This window comes from Drosophila eugracilis, unplaced genomic scaffold, assembly GCF_018153835.1.
Source record: "Drosophila eugracilis isolate 14026-0451.02 unplaced genomic scaffold, ASM1815383v1 contig_1197, whole genome shotgun sequence".
Taxonomy (NCBI): domain Eukaryota; kingdom Metazoa; phylum Arthropoda; class Insecta; order Diptera; family Drosophilidae; genus Drosophila; species Drosophila eugracilis.
In genome coordinates, this window is record NW_024571981.1 from 472,093 (window position 1) to 491,934 (window position 19,842).

General features: G+C 41.0%; 6 protein-coding genes across 8 annotated transcripts in view; 3 read left to right on the plus strand and 3 right to left on the minus strand.

Annotated features, from left to right (window-relative positions):
* The first annotated feature begins 2,847 nt into the window (after window positions 1–2,847).
* On the plus strand, window positions 2,848–4,812 carry LOC108102520 (probable cytochrome P450 28d2). Its single transcript, XM_017207556.2, has 6 exons — window positions 2,848–3,121; window positions 3,178–3,316; window positions 3,372–3,479; window positions 3,543–4,170; window positions 4,232–4,501; window positions 4,566–4,812. The coding sequence occupies exons 1-6, from the start codon at window positions 2,928–2,930 to the stop codon at window positions 4,730–4,732; spliced, it is 1,506 nt and encodes a 501-aa protein (XP_017063045.2). The 5' UTR covers window positions 2,848–2,927; the 3' UTR covers window positions 4,733–4,812.
* Window positions 4,813–5,303: 491 nt separating this feature from the next.
* On the plus strand, window positions 5,304–7,281 carry LOC108102545 (probable cytochrome P450 28d1). Its single transcript, XM_017207604.2, has 6 exons — window positions 5,304–5,514; window positions 5,567–5,705; window positions 5,762–5,869; window positions 6,011–6,638; window positions 6,698–6,964; window positions 7,023–7,281. Exons 1-6 carry the CDS (start codon window positions 5,321–5,323, stop codon window positions 7,187–7,189), a joined length of 1,503 nt encoding a protein of 500 aa, XP_017063093.2. The 5' UTR covers window positions 5,304–5,320; the 3' UTR covers window positions 7,190–7,281.
* A 5-nt stretch (window positions 7,282–7,286) lies between these two features.
* LOC108102542 (TBC1 domain family member 19) lies at window positions 7,287–9,619 on the minus strand. Of its 2 annotated transcripts, none has more exons than XM_017207600.2 (7): window positions 9,177–9,619; window positions 8,707–8,893; window positions 8,560–8,653; window positions 8,244–8,496; window positions 7,715–8,184; window positions 7,569–7,650; window positions 7,287–7,515 (listed from the first exon to the last, which is right to left on the minus strand). In XM_017207600.2, exons 1-7 carry the CDS (start codon window positions 9,444–9,446, stop codon window positions 7,342–7,344), a joined length of 1,530 nt encoding a protein of 509 aa, XP_017063089.2. In that variant the 5' UTR covers window positions 9,447–9,619; the 3' UTR covers window positions 7,287–7,341. The 2 variants fall into 2 exon arrangements, with proteins under 2 accessions (XP_017063089.2, XP_017063090.2); XM_017207601.2 differs by having other exon boundaries at window positions 8,953–9,237.
* Window positions 9,620–10,168: 549 nt separating this feature from the next.
* Window positions 10,169–12,035, minus strand: LOC108102546 (pancreatic lipase-related protein 2). Its single transcript, XM_041818397.1, has 6 exons — window positions 11,948–12,035; window positions 11,484–11,585; window positions 11,322–11,430; window positions 10,683–11,260; window positions 10,450–10,618; window positions 10,169–10,393 (listed from the first exon to the last, which is right to left on the minus strand). Exons 2-6 carry the CDS (start codon window positions 11,515–11,517, stop codon window positions 10,249–10,251), a joined length of 1,035 nt encoding a protein of 344 aa, XP_041674331.1. The 5' UTR covers window positions 11,518–11,585; window positions 11,948–12,035; the 3' UTR covers window positions 10,169–10,248.
* Window positions 12,036–13,361: 1,326 nt separating this feature from the next.
* LOC108102548 (troponin C) lies at window positions 13,362–14,218 on the plus strand. Its single transcript, XM_017207609.2, has 3 exons — window positions 13,362–13,489; window positions 13,603–14,020; window positions 14,089–14,218. The coding sequence occupies exons 1-3, from the start codon at window positions 13,487–13,489 to the stop codon at window positions 14,115–14,117; spliced, it is 450 nt and encodes a 149-aa protein (XP_017063098.1). The 5' UTR covers window positions 13,362–13,486; the 3' UTR covers window positions 14,118–14,218.
* Window positions 14,219–14,280: 62 nt separating this feature from the next.
* Window positions 14,281–19,842, minus strand: part of LOC108102539 (bone morphogenetic protein receptor type-1B) — a 63,002-nt gene continuing 57,440 nt past the window's right edge. For both annotated transcript variants that reach the window (XM_017207595.2, XM_017207597.2), the window contains 2 exons: window positions 16,732–16,919; window positions 14,281–16,664 (listed from right to left, as the gene is read on the minus strand). In XM_017207595.2, the coding sequence (XP_017063084.2) occupies window positions 15,339–16,664; window positions 16,732–16,919 (1,514 nt within the window). In that variant the 3' untranslated portion in view covers window positions 14,281–15,338. The remainder of the gene's footprint in view (window positions 16,665–16,731; window positions 16,920–19,842) is intronic.

A 19,842-nucleotide genomic window follows, 5' to 3' on the forward strand; every position in this document is an offset into this window, starting at 1 on the left:
TGGGAAACGTGCGTGCCACGAGCATTGAACAAAACGAAGCAAGTGTCCTATGCCGGTGCTAAACCAACCAACAAATTTTCTATATAAAGAAAAAATGTAAAATGCGTATACAAAAATGAAATGAAATTCATAAAAACAAAAGAATAAAAAAAACACTCTTTGAACAAAAAAAATCGTAAAATAAAATGCAATTTGCATATATAGAGAAGTGACGTAAGTCCATCCAGTAAAAAAATAACCTATTTTGTTGTTAATATTTTTTGATAAACCTAATTCTATTTGCCTTAAACTTATCCAACTTGTTTATTTACAACTATTTTTTATTATTTAAAGCTTGAGCAATTATTGAGAAAATACATACATTTATTTATTAGACCTTAACGATTTATTATGTATTAAATTAAGTTTGATTTAAATGTTAAATTTGTGTACTTTGCTGCTTCTATCTGGTTATAAAAACATGAGCCGTTATCAATTTATGTAATTTATGTAGCATTTTAAGATTTCCTTTCTTGTGAACAACTGTACCTTTATATGCATTATGATTATTAAACAAAAATATTAAAAATATATTTCGTGTTATATTCTATGGAATCTTTGGGAATTACAGCTTGCAAATTGTTGGGCTTCTAAGTAAAGTGATTTAGGACCATCGAGGATCGATTTCAATTTCTTTCGCTATTTCTTTAATCGGAATGAAGCTAAAGTCCGAAAACTAATCATAATGACTATTGCCTAGTATAATTGGGGGTACAAATTTGAATAATTTACTTAAGTGTTTCTAATTTGGGGACAGAAAACTATAATGGTAAAGATACGATTCATTTAGTAATCTTTTAACTATGCTTTCACCACTTAACAACTTATCTCTAGATTAGGTTAACGGTTTTAATCCATAAAATGTTTCTATCCATAATTATTTGAAAAAGTATGAACTAAAAATTTATGATTTATGAGCTATCAGCAAATATCACCCAAAAATATGCATAGTGACGAACTGCCCGCTATTTCTTTGATATGGGATTCAAATTTGGGAAATTGCAGCCAAATCAAATTACAAAAGGATCCAGATGTTACAAAATAGAATGCTTAGAAACATAACAGACTGTCCGTGGTACGTGCGAGTGGTGCCACGCAAGTACCATAGAGATCTGAAATTGTTTACTGTGGGGGAGCAAATTGGTAGTCACACGAGCAGATACAGTGACAGACTAATAAGACAGCTCAGTCTACTTACTAGGAATCTACTGCAAGCTAGACCACTGAACGTCTGAAACGGCCAGGTTTTGCCAAAACAATTTGAAGTCAATTTTCACATTTGTAAACCTTTTGAAGTAATTAGGTTTAATTTTACACTTGCGCAAAATGTGTTGTTAAGGTACTTTTAAGACTTACTATTAATTATTATATAAAAAACCAAAACCTGCAGTATCTACCAATTTGTGAGTTAGGGAGCCATCTCAAATATCACCAAAAAGATGTGCAAAAAACTTATACGATAAGATTTCAGATGTTATTTTTTGCATTAAATGAACTTACTTAATCTACCCTCTGTTGAGTATTACCCGTGTTCGCAAATCCTAAAGACATGTGGCCAATAACTGCTTCTCTTTACTTCTGGCTGCTTTTTTGGTCCTGGTCTACGTGTTCTTAACCTGGATCTTTAGCTATTGGAAGAAGAGGAGCATCCCGACATCTCCGATATGGACATTTTTGGGCAGTTTTCCAGTATTTTTACCTGGAAGCGAAATATTGCCTACGACATTGACGATATTTATGAGTACCAGCAATATAGGAAAGTGCCTAGAATTTCCAACATGAGAGATATCTAGTCTGGTTTGTAATAGGTTGCATACTTAAATGGGCAAATATTAGAAAATATTACATATTTATTATACATTATATTATATATATAGATTATATATTACATTATATAATGTGCAGCAAGTATAAAAACACCGGAAACGTGGTGGGCGTGTTAACCACTCGAGTGCCTCAGTTACACGTTATGTGTCCACAATATATACACAAGATCTACGCCACCGGATTCCGCAGCTTCCATAGCAATAGGTGGCAGTGATTCAGTGGGAAACAATCCATTCGTTCTAACTGGATATGAATGGAAGGAGAGGAGAACGGAAATCATGCCGGCATTGACCCCGAATCGGGTAAGAATTTCATTTTAAGTTTCTTATCAGAAAGAATTTAAAATTATATATTTCAACCTAAAGGTCAAGGCCGTTTATCCAGTGTCGCAGAGTGTATGCAAAAAGTTTGTGGATTACATCAGGAGACAGCAATGATATTTTCTTCATGGCCGCTTTGAAAGGTGGTATTTTTTTGGATTTTAAAGAGCTCTGAAATTGGGGAAATCTTCTAAATTTTTTTAACTGCTTAAGGAAGCTTTGTTTTTTATATATTATAATATTTTAAAATATGCTGGTATGAAAGTACCTAAATAAATAACCTAAATTAAGAATTACTAAATTTAAATAATAAAAATAAATTATTTTAAATTTAATTTCCAAAGAAACATGTTGCAGCAACATTTATTTGTACGAAGTTCGAAAACGGCTTGACAGCAGAGCTCACACGCAACATGTTGGATCGCAGCTACGCACCATGTTCGTTGGTTTCATTTCTCATCAACTTATAATCAATTCCAAGTTGCAACCAAACAAACCAAACGTGCCAGATGGTGCATTTTTATTTTTTTAATTTTATTGTTTTTAGAAAGGTTTCAATGCTAAAATAAGTTTGTTTGTAAATATTTTCATAAAAAATAACACAACCATTTCATCTTCACTATATATATAACTTATCAATTAATTTTGTACATAGTTGTAGGTTAAAGTAGGTTCAATTTGTTCAATTGAGCTGCAATCAAGTTCAGTTATTTTCCGCTTTTCCTCGCGTTCGGTTGTGCCATGTGTCCCATTTCTTGTGTTCTGCTCAGCCTAGCTGGGTTTCTAGCCCTTGTCTACGTATTCCTCACCTGGAACTTTGACTACTGGAGGAAGAGGGGCATCCTGACTGCCCCTTCATGGCCATTTGTGGGTAGTTTTCCCAGCATATTCACCAAGAAACGAAACGTTGCCTACGACATCGATGATATCTATAAGTATGTCGGATTATAGTCACTCCTTATTTGTAAGTATAAGTGTTTTGTTTTCGCAGGCAATACAAAAACACGGAAAAAGTTGTGGGTGTGTTCACCACCCGACGTCCCCAGCTGCTGGTTATGTGTCCGGAATATATTAACAAGATTTACACCAGCGATTTCCGTAGCTTCCATGACAATGAAAGGGGGAATTTCGTAAGTAGTAAAGAATCATGGAGATCTGAAATCTAAAATATATCTCCTATAATAGGTGGACAAAAAGGTGGACAAGATACTGGGCAACAATCCATTCGTCCTGAAAGGCGATGAATGGAAGGAAAGAAGAGCAGAGATCACACCAGGACTGTCACAAAATCGAGTAAGATTATTAGAAACTTAAAAAAAGACTAGGCTAGTATAATGAAGCAATCCCGATTCTTAGATAAAGGCCGTATATCCAGTGTCACAAAGTGTATGCAAAAAGTTTGTGGACTACATAAAACGCCAACAGCGAATGGCCACCTCGCAGGGATTGGATGCAATGGAGCTGTCCCTTTGCTACACCACCGAAGTGGTCTCCGACTGCGTCTTGGGCATCTCAGCCCAGAGTTTCACGGACACCCCGACTCCCCTTGTGGGAATGATCCAGCGGGTGTTCAACTCGTCCTTCAGATTCATCTTCTTCAGCATTTTAGTCAACATCTGGCCACCAATTCTGAAGTTCTACAGTTTGCCTTTCTTCAACAAGGAAGCTGAGGACTTCTTCTTCGACATCATGAGACGTTCCATCAACTTGCGGCGAGGGAAACCGGAACAGCAGCGCGACGACTACCTCAACTACATGCTGCAGTTGCAAGAGAAGAAGGGCCTAGATACAGCCGAGCTCACTGCTCATACTATGACCTTCCTCACAGACGGATTTGAGACCACTGCTCTGGTTCTATCACACACCCTGTTGTTGCTGGGACGTAATCCGGAGCAGCAGCAAAAGGTGCGGGAGGAAATTGGCAAGGCGGATTTCACTTTTGAGCAACTAACCGAGCTGCCTTATCTGGAAGCCTGCATTAATGGTGGGATTTACTGGGATCTGTACTTAACAATATTGAATATCATTATTTATATATTTTACAGAAACTCTGCGTTTGTTTTCGCCACAAACAGCAGCCCGTAAGCTGGTAACTGAACCCTACGACATAGTTACCAAGAATGGCGATACGTTGCGCCTAAGTCCCGGGGACGTGGTAATCATTCCCGTGAAAGCGATACATCATGATCCGCAGTATTATGAAAACCCGCAGGCGTTCAAGCCTGAGCGATTCCTTGAGGTCAACGGGGGTGTGAAAAAGTTCCGAGATCAGGGAGTATTTCTTCCCTTTGGCAATGGACCTCGCATCTGTCCAGGTGTGTAACTTTTTTTGGATGCTTTTAACTGAAAATCAAAGTTAACAATGATTTCTTCTTGCAGGAATACGATTTGGAATGACTCAACTCAAGGCGGCCTTAGTAGAAATCGTGCGTAACTTTGATATAAAAATTAATCCCAAGACGCGTTCCGATGATCAGCTACATGATACCTTCTTTATGGCCACTCTAAAGGGTGGAATTTTCCTAGACTTTAAAGAGCGGCAATAAAATAAGTTAAGTGGTAATTGATTTACCATACACTAGTGATAAGCAAATATTCCATTTCAAATAAAAACATTTGCATTTCATCATAACTTTATTTATTATCAATATTTTTCCTGGCGCAAGCTTCCAAAGATTAGAGGTCGAAGAAAATGTTACCAAGTTCTGATAAACAACGAGATTAAATCTATACTTTAAAATAAATTATGAGATGCTTTTATAACTTTGTTTTCTAGTTCAATGATGGCGGGCTTTATTTTATAAACAAAGTTCTATTTTTAAAACCTTCTTATCTCCTCATCTGCATTTTTTTTAAATCAAGTTTTTATCGCCATTAGCTTTCGACCTAGAAATGCACGTTCTTTGGCCCTTGATCTTGATAACGGAATCAGACCTTATCACAAAGTGCGACATAGTACGTTTTATGACGGCCATTAAATGTGGTGGTGTAGGCAATTTGATCAATTTGTTTACTGGGTGAATCCATCTAGCTCCCGCTGCCCAACCACTTGACTAACAAGTTCAATTTAAACGACAGAGATTGCCCAATTGAGTTTCAGTTTTGTTTCATCCGCGTTCGCGAGCGGTACTGCAATGGGTCTGATTTCAACGGCTCTATTCGTTATTGCGGCCTTCTTGGGCCTGATATATATCTTCCTGATCTGGAACTTTAACTATTGGAAGAAGCGAGGCATCCCATCGGCCAAATCATGGCCATTTGTTGGCAGTTTTCCCAGCGTTTTCACCCAGAAGCGGAACGTGGTCTACGACATCGATGAGATTTATGAGTACGGTTGCTATATTGTACTCGTTTACTCTCTACTGATAGCATTTATTTAGACAGTACAAAAACACTGATAGCATCGTGGGAGTTTTCCAGACCAGAATGCCACAACTCTTGGTAACAACTCCAGAGTACGCACACAAGGTTTTAGTCAGTGACTTCCGCAGCTTCCATGACAATGAGATGTCCAAGTTTGTAAGTTAAAAAAGATCTCCTTTAAAGAGGAAATCATTAGTTAACTATTCCAACAGACCAACAAAAAGAAGGACAAGATCTTGGCCAACAATCCGTTCATTCTGACTGGTGAATCCTGGAAGGAGAGACGTGCTGAGGTCACACCCGGACTGTCGGCCAACCGGGTAAGGTTAGGTTTAAAGCTTTAATTGCTTGATGATAACCTGAGGATTCTTATCACATTTCGATGATTGTTTTTAATAGAGCCTTGAGCCCCCTATCTACCGAAGTACTTTAATCGCTTATCACTTTTGCCTACCCTAAAGGTTAAAGCTGCCTACCCGGTCTCGCAACGCGTATGTAAAAAGTTTGTCGATTACATCAAACGGCAGCTACTGATGGCCTCCTCAGATGGCCTTAATGCCAAGGATCTCTGCTTGTGTTATACCACCGAAGTGGTATCCGATTGCGTCTTAGGAATCTCAGCACAGAGTTTCACGGATAATCCCACTCCACTGGTCGGAATGATTAAACGCGTCTTCGAGCAGTCCTTTGGTTTCATTTTTTATACAGTGATTGCCAATCTATGGCCACCAATCCGAAACTTCTATAGCGTTGGTCTCTTTGCCAAGGATGTGGAGGAGTTCTTTTACGATATCATGAGGAAGTGCATCCAAATGAGGAAGGATAATCCTGGTCAGCAGAGAGATGACTTCCTTAACTACATGTTGCAGTTGCAAGAAAAAAAGGGACTCGACGCCGTGGAGTTGACCTCACATACCATGACTTTTCTCACGGACGGATTCGAGACCACTGCGCAAGTTCTAACCCACGTTCTTCTTTTGCTGGGCCGCAATCCTGAGGAGCAGAGGAAGTTAAGGGAAGAAATTGGAACCGCTGAGCTGACTTTCGAGGAGTTGAGTGAACTACCCTTCATCGAGGCCTGTGTTAATGGTGAGCTCTGGATTAAAGTTAGGTAATTGTTCTTACTAAAAACGTGCTCTTAATACCAGAAACTCTACGCCTTTTCCCACCTCTACTGGCTGCCCGTAAGATTGTAACCGAGCCTTACGAGTTTGTCAACAAAAATGGAGTGAGTGTGAAAGTTTACCCGGGAGATGTGGTCATCATTCCATCCAACGCCATTCAATACGATTCTCAATACTACGAAGATCCGCAGTCTTTCAAGCCTCAGCGTTTCCTGGTCGATGGTGGAGCCAAGAAGTACAGAGATCAGGGTATCTTCTTTGGTTTCGGCGATGGTCCTCGCATTTGTCCAGGTGGGTAATCTAGCTGTAAGCATAAAAAAAACACTTTAAAAACCATCTATGATTGCAGGCATGAGGTTTGCAGTCACCCAAATTAAGGCCGCTCTAGTGGAAATCGTAAGGAACTTTGACATCAAGGTTAATCCCAAAACACGCACGGATAATACCTTCGATGATACCTATTTTATGGCTGCCTTAAAGGGAGGAGTTTGGCTTAACTTTGTGGAGCGGAAATAGTTTTTTAATATGAAAAAAAAAGCATCTCATCTTGAAAAATGTATTTTATACTGAAAACTAGAGATTATAGTTCAGTTAAACTTCTGCAACAATTTTTTTTTTTTTTAACACTTTTAATACTTAAATTTTGTAACTAGACATTGACCACGCTTTTAGTCCCGACTAAGAGCTAATTGCACGAGGGGCAGCACCTTAATGGAGGACAGATCCGCCAGAATGGCTTCGATGCTGTCCAACGAGGCCACCTGCATGATGCTCTCCTTTCTAAAGCTCAGGATTATAATGGCAAACAGTGGCAGGATTTCCAGGCTATCAAAGCCGAGAATCTGAAGGGAAAATTAGAAACATTCTTTCAAAACAGAAATGGGTTGTTATTTACCAAGTCCCAGAGGACCAGCAGCTGGTCCGGAGGTAAATGTCCGGAAAATGCTCGCATTAGCCATTTGAAGACAACCCGCAAACTGCAGAAATAAATAAATTAGATATTTAGGAATATATTAGAAAGTTTCTACAATCCTAACTTACGGTTGAATCTGAAGCTCTCGAAAATGTGACCACAACTGCGGCTCGTAGGTCTGCAGGAGTTTCTCGAAGAGCAGACATAGGCTGACAATTCCCTGCGGATGCGTGTTTATGGTGGTCAGGCGATGGCAGTAACGGATGTAAAAGGCCCGGAATGTATAGTACAGATTCACTGGCGAATCATACAGATAACAAAAGGGAGCGGCAAACATGCAAATACCGTGGAAAGGAACCACGCCCGATGGCGGGCCTTCATAAGTCTTGCCCTTCACCGGAAAAGCCTCATACTCCACACAGCCACCGATGTCCGTATCCCGGGAGAAGCAGAGTAACACCTGATACAGCACATCCTCGAACACAAAGTACTGGTCATCATTAGAGGCCGTCAATTGGATGTCCTTGAAGACCAGCTTATCAACAATGTGATCCGTGGTCCAGACAGCATTTCGCAGCTTTTGCCAGTAATCAATGTCCTGTGGGTAAACGTCATTTTAATAGGAGATAGATCCCAAAATCCGCCTAATTATATTACATAGTCATGAAGCTTGCTGTCTAATACTGATGCCCATAGTGCTCCTCTATAAGGAGCAGGGGTGCAACCTTTCTTCAAGAACTGCTGGCACATGGGTGCATGTCTCCCCTCCAGAATCCTCTGACATTGAACCGTGAGATCGGGCACTCCCAAGTAGCTATCACTTCGCAGGAGATCAGCATAATGGGCACGCAGCTCAAACAAGTTCTTGACGGGCAAGGCAATGTGTGAGAACTCCCATTGGGGAATTTGACTGGTAAGAAGAACAACGATTTAATACTTAATTCATTTTATATGTGACATACTCAAAGCTTACTCTGTATTTTCGGTGGTTTTGGCAGGTCCTTTTAGCGAGAGCAGCACCTCCAACAGGTCCTTTGGTGCATAGACAGGCCTGTAGTTGGCCAGATCTAGGGATTATCTTTTAGAAAGATACAGAACTTAAAATCCGGGTGTTACCCACCCATATTGTAGTTGCTCAGCTCGTTCCACTTGGCCATGAAGTCCTCTCGATCGGCACTGATCCTTGGCTGTCCATGCAGGGGAACCTTTAGCTCTGTGCACATAGCATTCAAACTCTTTCTAACCCTGCGATCCCACAGGACTCCGGCCCTTTTCAGATAGCCAAGGGGATCACTAACGGTGGGTTTCTATGGGAAAAATGTAAGAAATATAATTGAAATAAAGTCTTAAGATATATTCTCTATACTAAAGTCCATATAGATAATGAGCTCGTTGTTGGCTCAACATTTGAGCTACTCTCGGTTTCCTTAGGTTGGGCTAACATTTTGTTTCTTTTTTGCGAATGTTGAAATTAAAATGATCTTTTTTTATAAAAAGAGAAAGACGGATTTGATAGAAAAGTCACTGAACAGCAAAAAGCTAATCCCCTTTTTTGTTACTGATTTCTTTAAGCCAAGATTTTGTACCCACCGATGTTTGCTTGTTGGGGAGTGTCTTGTCATCCGTTTTGGTTAAACGACTCCTGACCAAATTGTAGACAATATTACGGATCTCCGTCTCCAGGCCGGCGCTCTTGATGGCGTCCTCAAGGGTATTGCGCATATCGTGGGTATCCACATTGGGATTACAGACCAACTTCTGCAGCTCCTTGTATATCGGCTCGTAGCTCTTGGTGTTCTTGATAGCCGCTATTACCTTGGCGGTCATATGATGGATGCTAGCATCCTGCAGCTCCTCCATTACGATCGCTTTACGACCGTTCTTCGTTTAGGTCTACCAACTAACTAACCAACTAACTTTTCGAAAACCGTTCTGATTAGCCCCAACTTGGTTGCTACCATCAGAGTCGTTTGACTTTTATCGATCAAACTCCGTCGCCTGCTTTGATTTGGAGACGATTCGATTCGAGTTGCACATTCTCGGCTGTCGTCGCTTCTTGGCGACGGAATGCAAACACTTGTTTGCCTTCTACTTTCCCGTTAGTTTCGTTTAGTTTGCCGCCCCTCGCAACCGAAAAATTCCATTATGTTTCGTTTCAAATGAAAAGCTAAAAGACGCGTGAAATTGCTTTTCATATACTTTTAGTTTCATGCACACACACACAAACACTCACACATACTGCACCTGAGTGGCAGAAAGTTTTTCTTTTTCTTGGCATCTGTCACCTGGCCAAACGAGTTGTTGACATGATTGTTGGTGCTGCTCCTCCTGTTGATTGCTAAGGTGGCCCAAACTCACCTGGTCATGTCTGTATGTCAAAAATATTTCAACTTAGAATTAGGTTTAAAAATAAGTTTTTCAAATGATTTACTTTGAAATACAGAAAAAATAGAAAATATAGATTATTTTTCTTGGTAAATAAATATTAAAAGTGTTAAGAATACTACAAAAGTACCTTGATGCATGTAGTTTGAAATAAAAAACAAAATCTACAGAAAAAAAGGAACTGTGTTTATGAATTTTTCAAAGTTTTTTAAATTTGTATATTTCAGAGGTACACAAATTTATTTGTATTTTCACTTTTTTTGTGATGATTTATTGCCTAAGCCTTTCCTTCAAATAACTTTTCTATAATATCATCGTTCATGTAAGTACGACCCTTCAGTTCGCGGTTGAGATGGCTATAGTCATGCCCCTTGGCATAGGGCGGAGAATTATTGGTGTCCATGAAGTACCTTCCCCTGGCCCTGGAAAACAAATAATTTATTAACAAAAAACCGTGAAAAAGGGTTAATAATCATACTCTGGCTCAACATTGATGCCCATCAACTGTATATCCTTCTTGGGAACACACAGACCAGAGGCGTAGCTTTTAAAATTTGGACAGTAGAAGCCATAAAATCCGGTTGGTGAGGCGATGGATTCCCCATAATAATCCGCAGCTCGATTATGGTAGCAGTAATGGGTATCCACTTAAAGGTTAACAAAAAAAAACTTTAAAATAAGTTCAAAACTACAACAATTAGGAGATCTCACTCTCATTAACGGGTCCGCAGTTGGGCTGTGTCACACCCATGTTCAGGTAAAAGTCCACGTGGCCAACTGGATCTAGCAAGCCAAGCATCATCACATCTGTGTGTATGACATCCACGAACTTGGCATCAGAGGGATCGAGTTTTTGGGCTGTATCGTTGACTAGGTAAAGTGGCTTGGCCGGATCGAGAGCCGTGATATGTTCCAACTTGTTGTTGGATAAAAAGTTGCCAGCAAACCCTGCCACATGGGCACCCAAACCAAAACCAATCAGATGAATATCCTCACTCTGTACAAGTTCGTTGTCCAGGAGCATGGTCAGTAAATGGGCAATGCATTGGCCAACGTATTTGGCATTGTGTACAGCCTCTGAGTAGCAGGGTTCATAGGCCAACTTTTGATAGTCCAAGGATATCACATTATCCTCTAGATCAAGGAGTCGATGACGTAACTGGGCGTTGGGAGACAAGCTGCGATTGCCATTAAAGCCATGGATCAGTAACCTTAGTGGCTTGAGGGGCAGAAAATCTTTTTTGCGTATAGTAAATAAGGAGAGCAACTTCCCCTGTGGATTCGATTTGCTGTTTGTTTTTAGATGATTATATAATTAGAGCCTACAAAATACTCTTTTATTCCTCTTACGTGTAGAGCCAAAACGAAATGTTGGCATTGGGACAGGCATTATCATGCAGGGCAAAGCAGTTCGTCTCCTCATCCTCAAAGGCAGCAACCAAGATTGGACTTAGATAGCCTGAGAAAAGGAGTTAAGAGATGATTATATTTCAGTAAGGTATTTGATAGTACCCATCAAAATCGACAAAGACCACAGGCAATTCATCTTTCCACGATTCCTTCGAAGCCACGACTAATTTTAGATTTTACTTTAAGTACTTTTAGTGCCATAAACTAATTTAATTAATTTCGTTTCGTTCAACCGGAAAAAGAACCGAAAACTTTTATAATTGCAAAAGTTGCGGATATTGGTGCCCAAATAGGGCGTTTTAAATACAAATTTATTCTCATTTTTAAATAAAAATTAAAGTGAAATTTTTTTTGATTATAAGCTAGTTATATCAGTATGATAATGAATAATTTTGTATACAGAAAATATAAATTAAATAAATTTAAAACAAAAAGGTCACCGAACATTTTGAGATTGGAAAGCCGAAGGGCTTGCATTTTTGTATATAAATTAGTCTTCTTTAAAACTCTATTATAACTTTTTTAGCATAAATTCTTTAAAAAAATCTTATTCGTTTTAAATTAACACCTAAGTCCCCCCGCTGCATTAAGTTCGCTCCTGGTAAATCCAATTTGCAGTGGTAATTACGTCGTAAATCTAGCCTTAAATTTCATGCCACCAAACTGTCAGCGTCCGAATTAGAACTTATGCCACGAGTGTGGCCAACACTCGTGCTATTTATACAAGGAAAAACACACACATTTTGGCCATTGAGAATTATGCAAAAACAATCGAAATGTCGGTGTGTGAGTGCACCCTAACCCCTTCTTGCCTTCTCACTGTACCATTCCGACACCTTCCTGGGACATTCCAAAAGTGTTTCACGTTTTGTCATAAATAATAAAACTCAAATGACCATCAAAGCCCCTACTGCCTGCCTTTGCCAAAACAAAAAAGATAAAATAAAAATGCCTTCGCCGGAAGGTTACCCACCCACCCATACCGTAACCATCCGAATCCGCATACGAATCCAAATCCGAACCCCTGCCCAAAGACCCACTACTCTCCTCCGAGTGGCCTGTCCATCTCTCTTGATGTCCATTTGCCAGCCTGAATGCCTGTTTGTTTGTTTTAAACCAAAAAAAAAGGGAAAAACAAAATCTAAAACCAAATCAACATTTTTGGGATGTGGAGTAGGAGGTGGATCGGCTGGGTGTGTGGTTAACCGCAGAACTAGTGGCTGCTATGGGTAATGGGTAATAGGTTGCCAGCAAGTAGCCAGCAAATTCGCAAAGAGCCTGTGGAATCGGCTGTGGACCAGCCAGCGCCATAGGCATCTGGCCCACACTCATGATGATATGGACAAAAATTGCTATAAAGTACTAAAAATACAATTACCGTGAGAAAATCTCGCTGATTTTGTGACTGATTGTGAAGACGTTTATAGTCGATTTTTAGTGACTGACTGAGTGACCGACGGACCAGGGCACATATACACATTCAAAGATATGGATGCGAGGGTGTAGCAATGTATGTTTATCTGTATGTACGTACTATATCTGTATACTGTATCTGATGTATCTGCTGCTCTTTTTGCATAATTGTGGCGTGCGCTGTGCGCTCGTTTTTCCGGCTGCCAGCGCCAAAGATGATGGAGATGACGTCGCCGTTCTGCCGCCGACCTTAAGGCATCAATTCCCCCAACCCACCCATCACCCATCATTCCAATAACCCATCTAACAGGCAGTGCACCTGTAACACTTTGATCTGATTTAGATCAGCAGCGTCTGGCCAGAATCAGTCTCCGCATCCGCCTCCATCTCCACCACTACCATCACCATAACGATCAGTTCACATTCCAATGGCTGTTAATAAAGTGCTTTGCCGAAAAGCCAAACCAACAATAACCGATGGATGGGATGCTCTGCTCCTGCTCTGCCGACGTGGTGTACAACGCTGCGTATGACTGACGCTTCCACTAAACCGAAATTTGTTGTTTATAAATAATGATCTTGGCCAGGCGATCGGTTTAGTGCGCGCCCGCAGGCCAACGCAGTTGGAACGCATTGGAGATTGGAATACTCGCTCGCTCGCAAATTGTCGCTTGGCCAAATACAGATACAAAATGGTATCTATCGGGTGTTCTTTTTCATCTTCTCCTTGTTCTGTGGGGCGGGCGATATTGTGCAATCGTTTATGATGTGATGAGGCTAATGAGGCTAATTTTTTGGGTAACCGTAGGAGGACGACGAGAAAATGGACATCATGCGCAAGGCATTCCAAATGTTCGACACACAAAAGACGGGCTTCATCGAGACCCTGCGCCTGAAGACGATCCTCAATAGCATGGGTCAGATGTTCGAGGAGAGTGAACTGCAGGCTCTGATCGACGACAACGATCCAGAGGATACCGGTAAGGTGAACTTCGATGGCTTTTGCAACATCGCCGCTCATTTCCTGGAGGAGGAGGATGCCGAGGCCATACAGAAGGAGCTAAAGGAAGCCTTCCGTCTGTACGATCGCGAGGGAAATGGTTACATCACCACCTCAACGCTCAAGGAAATTCTTGCCGCCCTCGACGACAAGCTCTCCTCCAGCGATCTTGATGGCATTATTGCTGAAATTGATACTGATGGCTCCGGTACCGTGGACTTTGATGGTTAGTTAAGATAGTTATGAAAAGAAAATAAGTGATTTTGAACTAATTTTTGAAATTTTCATCTGCAGAATTCATGGAGATGATGGCGGGCGAGTAGAAGAATCGTTTGTGTGCTGATAAAACCAATGGAAAAACAAGCTTTTTTGGGTTTAATAATAATTTTTTATTATTTTTAAATAAATTAACTAAACGCTTTAATACAAACTTTAGTTCTTGTGGTCTGCGCGCAGTAATAATGAAACAGAAAAAAAACTAAAACATACATATTCCATATTTAGTTTATATAGTTTACTTTTTGCTCTTACTGGCTAGTCTGTCTAACGCTAGCTTAAACAAGGTTACTCGATAAGAACGATAAGAGATAAGTTAAACGGTTTACAGATAAAGATACATATATAGTATTTACAGAATCGCTTATAACGATAATATATAATATATATACTATATATCTGTATGGTTAGCGGCCTATAAACATCTTTGCTATTTACACAAAACAAAAGAGCCGACACAAGAGCACTTCTCGAGATACGCAACTGCACAGTTCTATATATCATTCTGGGATATACGATATATATATATATAGTATCTACCTAAATGGTAACGAAGGGAGTCACTGTACTGCCTGTTGGCTCCTGTCTTTACACTCTGTCTTAAGGCAACTAATTCCATGGATTTTACATAAGGCAGCATTTACTTGCACAAACTCGGCAAAGTTTTCACTTAAACATTAGATACAAACATAACACATAAATATATATACAGTATATATATATATATATATATATATTATATATATGTTGTATATGCAGAGGCTCAAGCCTCTGGGGTCGACAAATAGTAGGGGGATCTTAATTTTAAAAATTTAAAGCATACAAAAGCTGGCACAAGAAATTAAAGTATGTTACATGTAAATTTCGACTCTGATTTTTTTTGTTCTCATAGTTATGTACATCCAACATGAATATGTTATGTCTCATCCAAAATACATACTCCCTATATATTTCTCAAATAGTTAAAGCATTTTTCTAACCAAAGATTTTGCAAGGGGCCTTAGCAACTAGCTCCTCTCAGCTTATGAACTAGCTCTTAATCTAATCTCTAGCTTACAATCAGTGCGGTGATTAAAGTAATCGTTTAATAGGCACCTCTGAAGGATCCTCTGCTTTGCTCCGCTCAAGTACAGGCAACTTAAGATTACCTAACCTAACTAGGCAGTTCCCAGACTGAAGTCTGGAATCAGGCTTTCAACGGAAAGTTGAACGAAAACAGGAAAAAAACAGAAAAACTAAATGCAGCTTAGGTCAAACCTAAAACAAGACTATGGACAGCGTCGGCCTAGACAATCTTTGATGGGCACATCGATTAGGCAGTCGGTTTCCAGCCGCCCCAGCGTCTTCTTCACACGCAGGGCTGTCAGCCGGACGGTGGGATTCGGATGCCAGCACTCCAGCATGATCTTGGAGACGGTGGCCAGTACATCATCTTCTTGCCAGCGTGATGGAATCGGCGGCCGGAAGCCCTTTACGCACACCACAGCGTGCATGTCCTCGAACGTTGGATCCGAGGGCACTACATCGTGATAGGGCAGGGCGTAATCCTCGCAGGTCGTCGTCTTGGTTCCCGATATGGGTGTGTAACAGCGACGGGCCATTTCCCACAGGACCAAACCAACGGAATACATATCCGCCCGCTTGAACTCCTCGAACTGCTTGGGATCCAGCTGCTGACTCAAGACCTCTGGAGCCATATAGCGACGTGTGCCGACACGTGGATTCTGGGCAATATGAATGACATCCAGTTCCGAGTTGTATTTAACCGCCAGTCCAAAATCCGCGATAGCACACTGTCCATTACGCTTCACTAGTATATTCTTGCTCTTGATATCGCGATGTGCAATAGCCGGTTTGCCAGGTGTTCCAAAGATCTCGTCGTGCAGATGGGCCAATCCGGAAGCCAAAGTGAAGGCAAGCAATTGCAACTTCTGGGGATTAATCACCGACATGGACAGGTAATCATGAAGGCTGCCCATCTCATGATAGTCCGTGATCAGTAGCATCTGTGTCCAGCTGCCATTGCCCTTAATATCAGCGGCGATAAAGCCCAGGATGTTGTCGTGGCGCATCAGAACGGTCTGATAGATCTCCGTTTCGCGGAACCAGGAAGCCTCTTCGGTAGTGAAGAAAGTCTTGACGGCCACCCGCTCATCCCGCCACTTGGCCAGCCAGACCTCGCCATAACGTCCCTTGCCCACCAGCCGCACCATCTGAATCTGCTTGGCAATGGTTCTCTGTACCAGCAATGGTAATCCCGATCCGGAGCCCGAACTTTGTTCCACCAATTGTGACAATGGCGATAGCTGAGAGTTGCACATGGAGTTGATGAGACGTGGTTGCTTGCGCAGCTTCTCACGTCGCTTGTAGGTGAGGCATAAGCTGGCCAGGATTAGCATGAACACGGACAGGGAGATAATGATGGAGGCAAAGACGGCGAGCGTGTGTACAGATTCGCTGCTCACGGGCAAATCTGGCGCTGGTGTGGTCAACTTGGGTGTGTAGGTGGGGTACAGGTCGCGGTTGCAGAAGTCCTCCTTGTCGCAGCAGACAATGTTCTTGCCATGCAGGTGAGGTACAGCGGCTACTTTGCACTGTAAAATATATAAATATTTATCATTAATTACAAATACTTATTTCAGATTTTAACAGAAAACTCACCATAAGAAAGCCGCCGTTGTCTTCTGGTGGCATGCAACCGAATGTGCGCTCCTCCTCGTACGTTCCGGTCGTCTCATCGTAAAGCTGTTGGACAGCACTAAAGCAACTGCCACCGGGTCTGGTCTCGCAGGTTCCATTGCTGACATTATCCGGACAACTGCCGTCGCAGTAGCAGGTCAGAGAGCGGGCTAAAATGGCAAAAAGAAGATCATTAATATCATTAAGGTTAAAATACTGTAAAAATTTTATTAACTATTAAGAGTACCTATCAATCTCATCACTTTTTATCCTTCTAACTATGTTCTTCAGAATTTAATCACTACTAAGCCACCTACGGCCTGTCTTGATGATATCCAATTGCAATCTATAAAAGCTTGGACAAGAAATGGCCGGAAATGCACTTAAAAGTTGATTAGGCTGGCCTAATCCCCGCCATTAAGCCAATCAATGGCAATCTTTCTTCGGGATTAAGGATGCTGGTAAGCAGTTAACTTTGTTGCTTGGAAGTACAAGCTTAATTATTGATCATAATGATGAATATAATGAATCTGCCTGTTACTAACTTATAGCACTAATTATAATCTCTTCAGTCTCCTTAATTATCTTAATCTTTTGGGAAAATAATGAAGTCACTACCAACTAGACTGTCTTTCCGTTACTATTAACTTTCATAATGCTCCAAACTGTTTTTTAGATTACACCATCTGTCATCTATCAGCATTCTTCAAATGCTTTCTAATGTTTAAAAATAACTACTAATCTACTTAAAATCTCATTTGTTACCATTAAGGAAATAATAGACAACCATAAAACCCAACTTTAATCATAGACACTCCTCTAAATCACTCAAACCATTGTGTTATCCTGCCTTAGCGATTATAAACGCCAAAAAAAAAAAAAAAAAAAAAGCAAACCGCAAGCGGGAACTGTTGCATGAAAATGCGTTTGAGCATGAAGAGTGGGCCGTGGCTGCCAGTTACAAGTAGCAAGTAGCAAGTAGCTAGTAACGGTAACTCGGGCAATTGATTCAGGTCGCTGGCAAATCTGCAACTAATTACAAGCTCGTTGCAGCTCAGCTGCTGTTTCAGCTCGGTAGCTCGTTGGCTGGCTGTTGACTGACTTTTCCACAGCCACTTGACCAAGCCATGCCAAGAGTACATGAGCATAGAGTTAGAGCTGGACCGTTATGGTGTGGGCGTTGTGGCCATTTGGGCGCTAGTTTTACGGCCATTTGCCGCCTGCGACAGCCATCGAGAAAAGCATTAAGTGCGTTTTTCACCCGGGGAGACAGCCGTTAGATGAATGAGTTACGGTTGAGTGGGTGGCTTTCCCATGGATCGTTGGATCGTTGGATTGCTGGCGTGCCCCGACCTGCTCAATACTGTTTCCCATTTAATTGCATTGCCAGGCAGGCGCATGCTGTATGCAGTTCAGTTTCATTCATAAAAACGCCTTTAATGCCAAACTGAATGTGCCATATTTTTTATGGTTCGTGGCTGGCCAAAAGGTGATTTGTTTACCCACAGACTGTGCAAGATATTTAGCATATTTTTAGACATTTTTATCGACCATTTATAAATCGTAAAGTCCGAAAACGGATGTGTGTCATGAATCTGCTGGATAAATCAGTTCCACACCTCCCGTACTTTTGCTGACTAGCTTTTGATGGTGGGATTTGTTTTCCAATTCTCATTATTGTTTATTGGCTAGCAAATTCTGAGAAAACAAAACTCTCGGATTCCATTCGCTTATTTACGCTCAAACGAGCCACGTTACAAGACCCCAGCCATCCATCAAAGCCACAACATTCACACGAAACGAGATCGCAGTTAAGAGCTATTAATGGTAATGCCTTAAAATGCTCTAAAAGATACACACAATTCGCTTTGATTAACGATCCGAATTCCTAGAGAGTATTTTTTCGGCTCAACAGGTCGCGTGTTGTCAAGGCTGCTAGAGCGGAAAAAACAACAAAAACTAAAAAACAAGTGACACATGCCCAATGGAAACTGCATGCCATTCACAGCTTGCAGTTTTTCAAATGCAGATACAAATTCTATAGAGAAAGAGAGAGAAAAAAAACAAATCCACAAATTGGCGGATGTTGCTTGCATTTGGCTGGCCACGCCCATTGCCATGGCGAGATAATAATTTAATTACAATTTAATAGCCAGCGACAGCTGCTGTTTGACCGCTGTCGCCACGCGTTTCCCTCGCGGTTTTTATCGCGCCAATTGTATCTGATGTCGTTTGGCATGCAAAACGTGCAGATATATATATATATATATATATATATATAAACTCAATTGTTTGAATTTCATTGAAAAACTATGTACCAGTTTGTTTCAGCCAGCCAAGTTTTAGTTCTACGCTGCCAAGTTTTATTCTCAAAGACCTGTTGCTCATCTTGACTTTCAGGGGGGAAGAAAAATCACAGAGAACCCAGGACCGAGAACGATGACCACGTAGCACGGTAGCCTGTTGCGGTGCAGACAAATTATGAATTTCTTACCAGACCAGACCAGACCAACTAAAAAAAAGGCCAACCAAATTATGAAACGAACCGCGGACAACCAAGTGGCATCCGCCGGGTAGGAAGAGCAGAGGGGTTAACCCGGCTAAGGAAGGAGACTACGTCGCGCTTCGAAATCAAATTGTTGCCTCTTTCGGTTAGCTGTTTTCTTCAGCTCGAGGGGGCAAGGCAATGTGGCGGCTCCAAGTTGGCGCCAAGTGCACGCGCTTGCCACTCAGCAAAACCCGAAAAGTGAAAAGGAAGAAAAAAAAACTGAATCTGGCTAGCAGGCAGGCCCAGAACAAAGCAATCTCCAGGTTGGCCTTGTGTGTGGTGTGTGCTTGTGTGTGTTTGTGTTTGTTAGCTGGTTGCAATAAACAACCAATTTTATGTGAAACTCTTCAAACACGAAAGGGAAGTCAAACAGGAACAGGCCCTATATGGTCGGCATTCGAAGGCACAAAGATCCAGCAACCTCATAAAATAATATTTCCAATCATAAATGATTTGGCAAAAAAAAAAAAAAAGGAAATACTGATTCCAATCATAATTGACATTGTTCCAAACATGCCTTTAAAGATATTTCATGTTTTAGTTTA

Bases quoted from the DNA above. Each gene is read 5' to 3' on its own strand.
- LOC108102520 (XM_017207556.2), top strand. From the start codon at position 2,928: ATGTGTCCCATTTCTTGTGTTCTGCTCAGCCTAGCTGGGTTTCTAGCC. The intron at 3,317-3,371 runs GTAAGTAGTAAA...CTCCTATAATAG, and splicing joins ACAATGAAAGGGGGAATTTC to GTGGACAAAAAGGTGGACAA. The intron at 3,480-3,542 runs GTAAGATTATTA...CCCGATTCTTAG, and splicing joins CAGGACTGTCACAAAATCGA to ATAAAGGCCGTATATCCAGT.
- LOC108102545 (XM_017207604.2), top strand. From the start codon at position 5,321: ATGGGTCTGATTTCAACGGCTCTATTCGTTATTGCGGCCTTCTTGGGC. The intron at 5,706-5,761 runs GTAAGTTAAAAA...CTATTCCAACAG, and splicing joins ACAATGAGATGTCCAAGTTT to ACCAACAAAAAGAAGGACAA. The intron at 6,639-6,697 runs GTGAGCTCTGGA...TCTTAATACCAG, and splicing joins CATCGAGGCCTGTGTTAATG to AAACTCTACGCCTTTTCCCA.
- LOC108102542 (XM_017207600.2), bottom strand. From the start codon at position 9,446: ATGGAGGAGCTGCAGGATGCTAGCATCCATCATATGACCGCCAAGGTA. The intron at 8,654-8,706 runs GTGGGTAACACC...GATAATCCCTAG, and splicing joins GCTGAGCAACTACAATATGG to ATCTGGCCAACTACAGGCCT. The intron at 8,185-8,243 runs GTAATATAATTA...GTTTACCCACAG, and splicing joins ACAGCAAGCTTCATGACTAT to GACATTGATTACTGGCAAAA.
- LOC108102546 (XM_041818397.1), bottom strand. From the start codon at position 11,517: ATGAATTGCCTGTGGTCTTTGTCGATTTTGATGG. The intron at 11,431-11,483 runs GTACTATCAAAT...TCCTTTTCTCAG, and splicing joins GTCTTTGTCGATTTTGATGG to GCTATCTAAGTCCAATCTTG. The intron at 11,261-11,321 runs GTAAGAGGAATA...AAAAACAAACAG, and splicing joins ATTTCGTTTTGGCTCTACAC to CAAATCGAATCCACAGGGGA.
- LOC108102548 (XM_017207609.2), top strand. The intron at 14,021-14,088 runs GTTAGTTAAGAT...TTTCATCTGCAG, and splicing joins CGGTACCGTGGACTTTGATG to AATTCATGGAGATGATGGCG.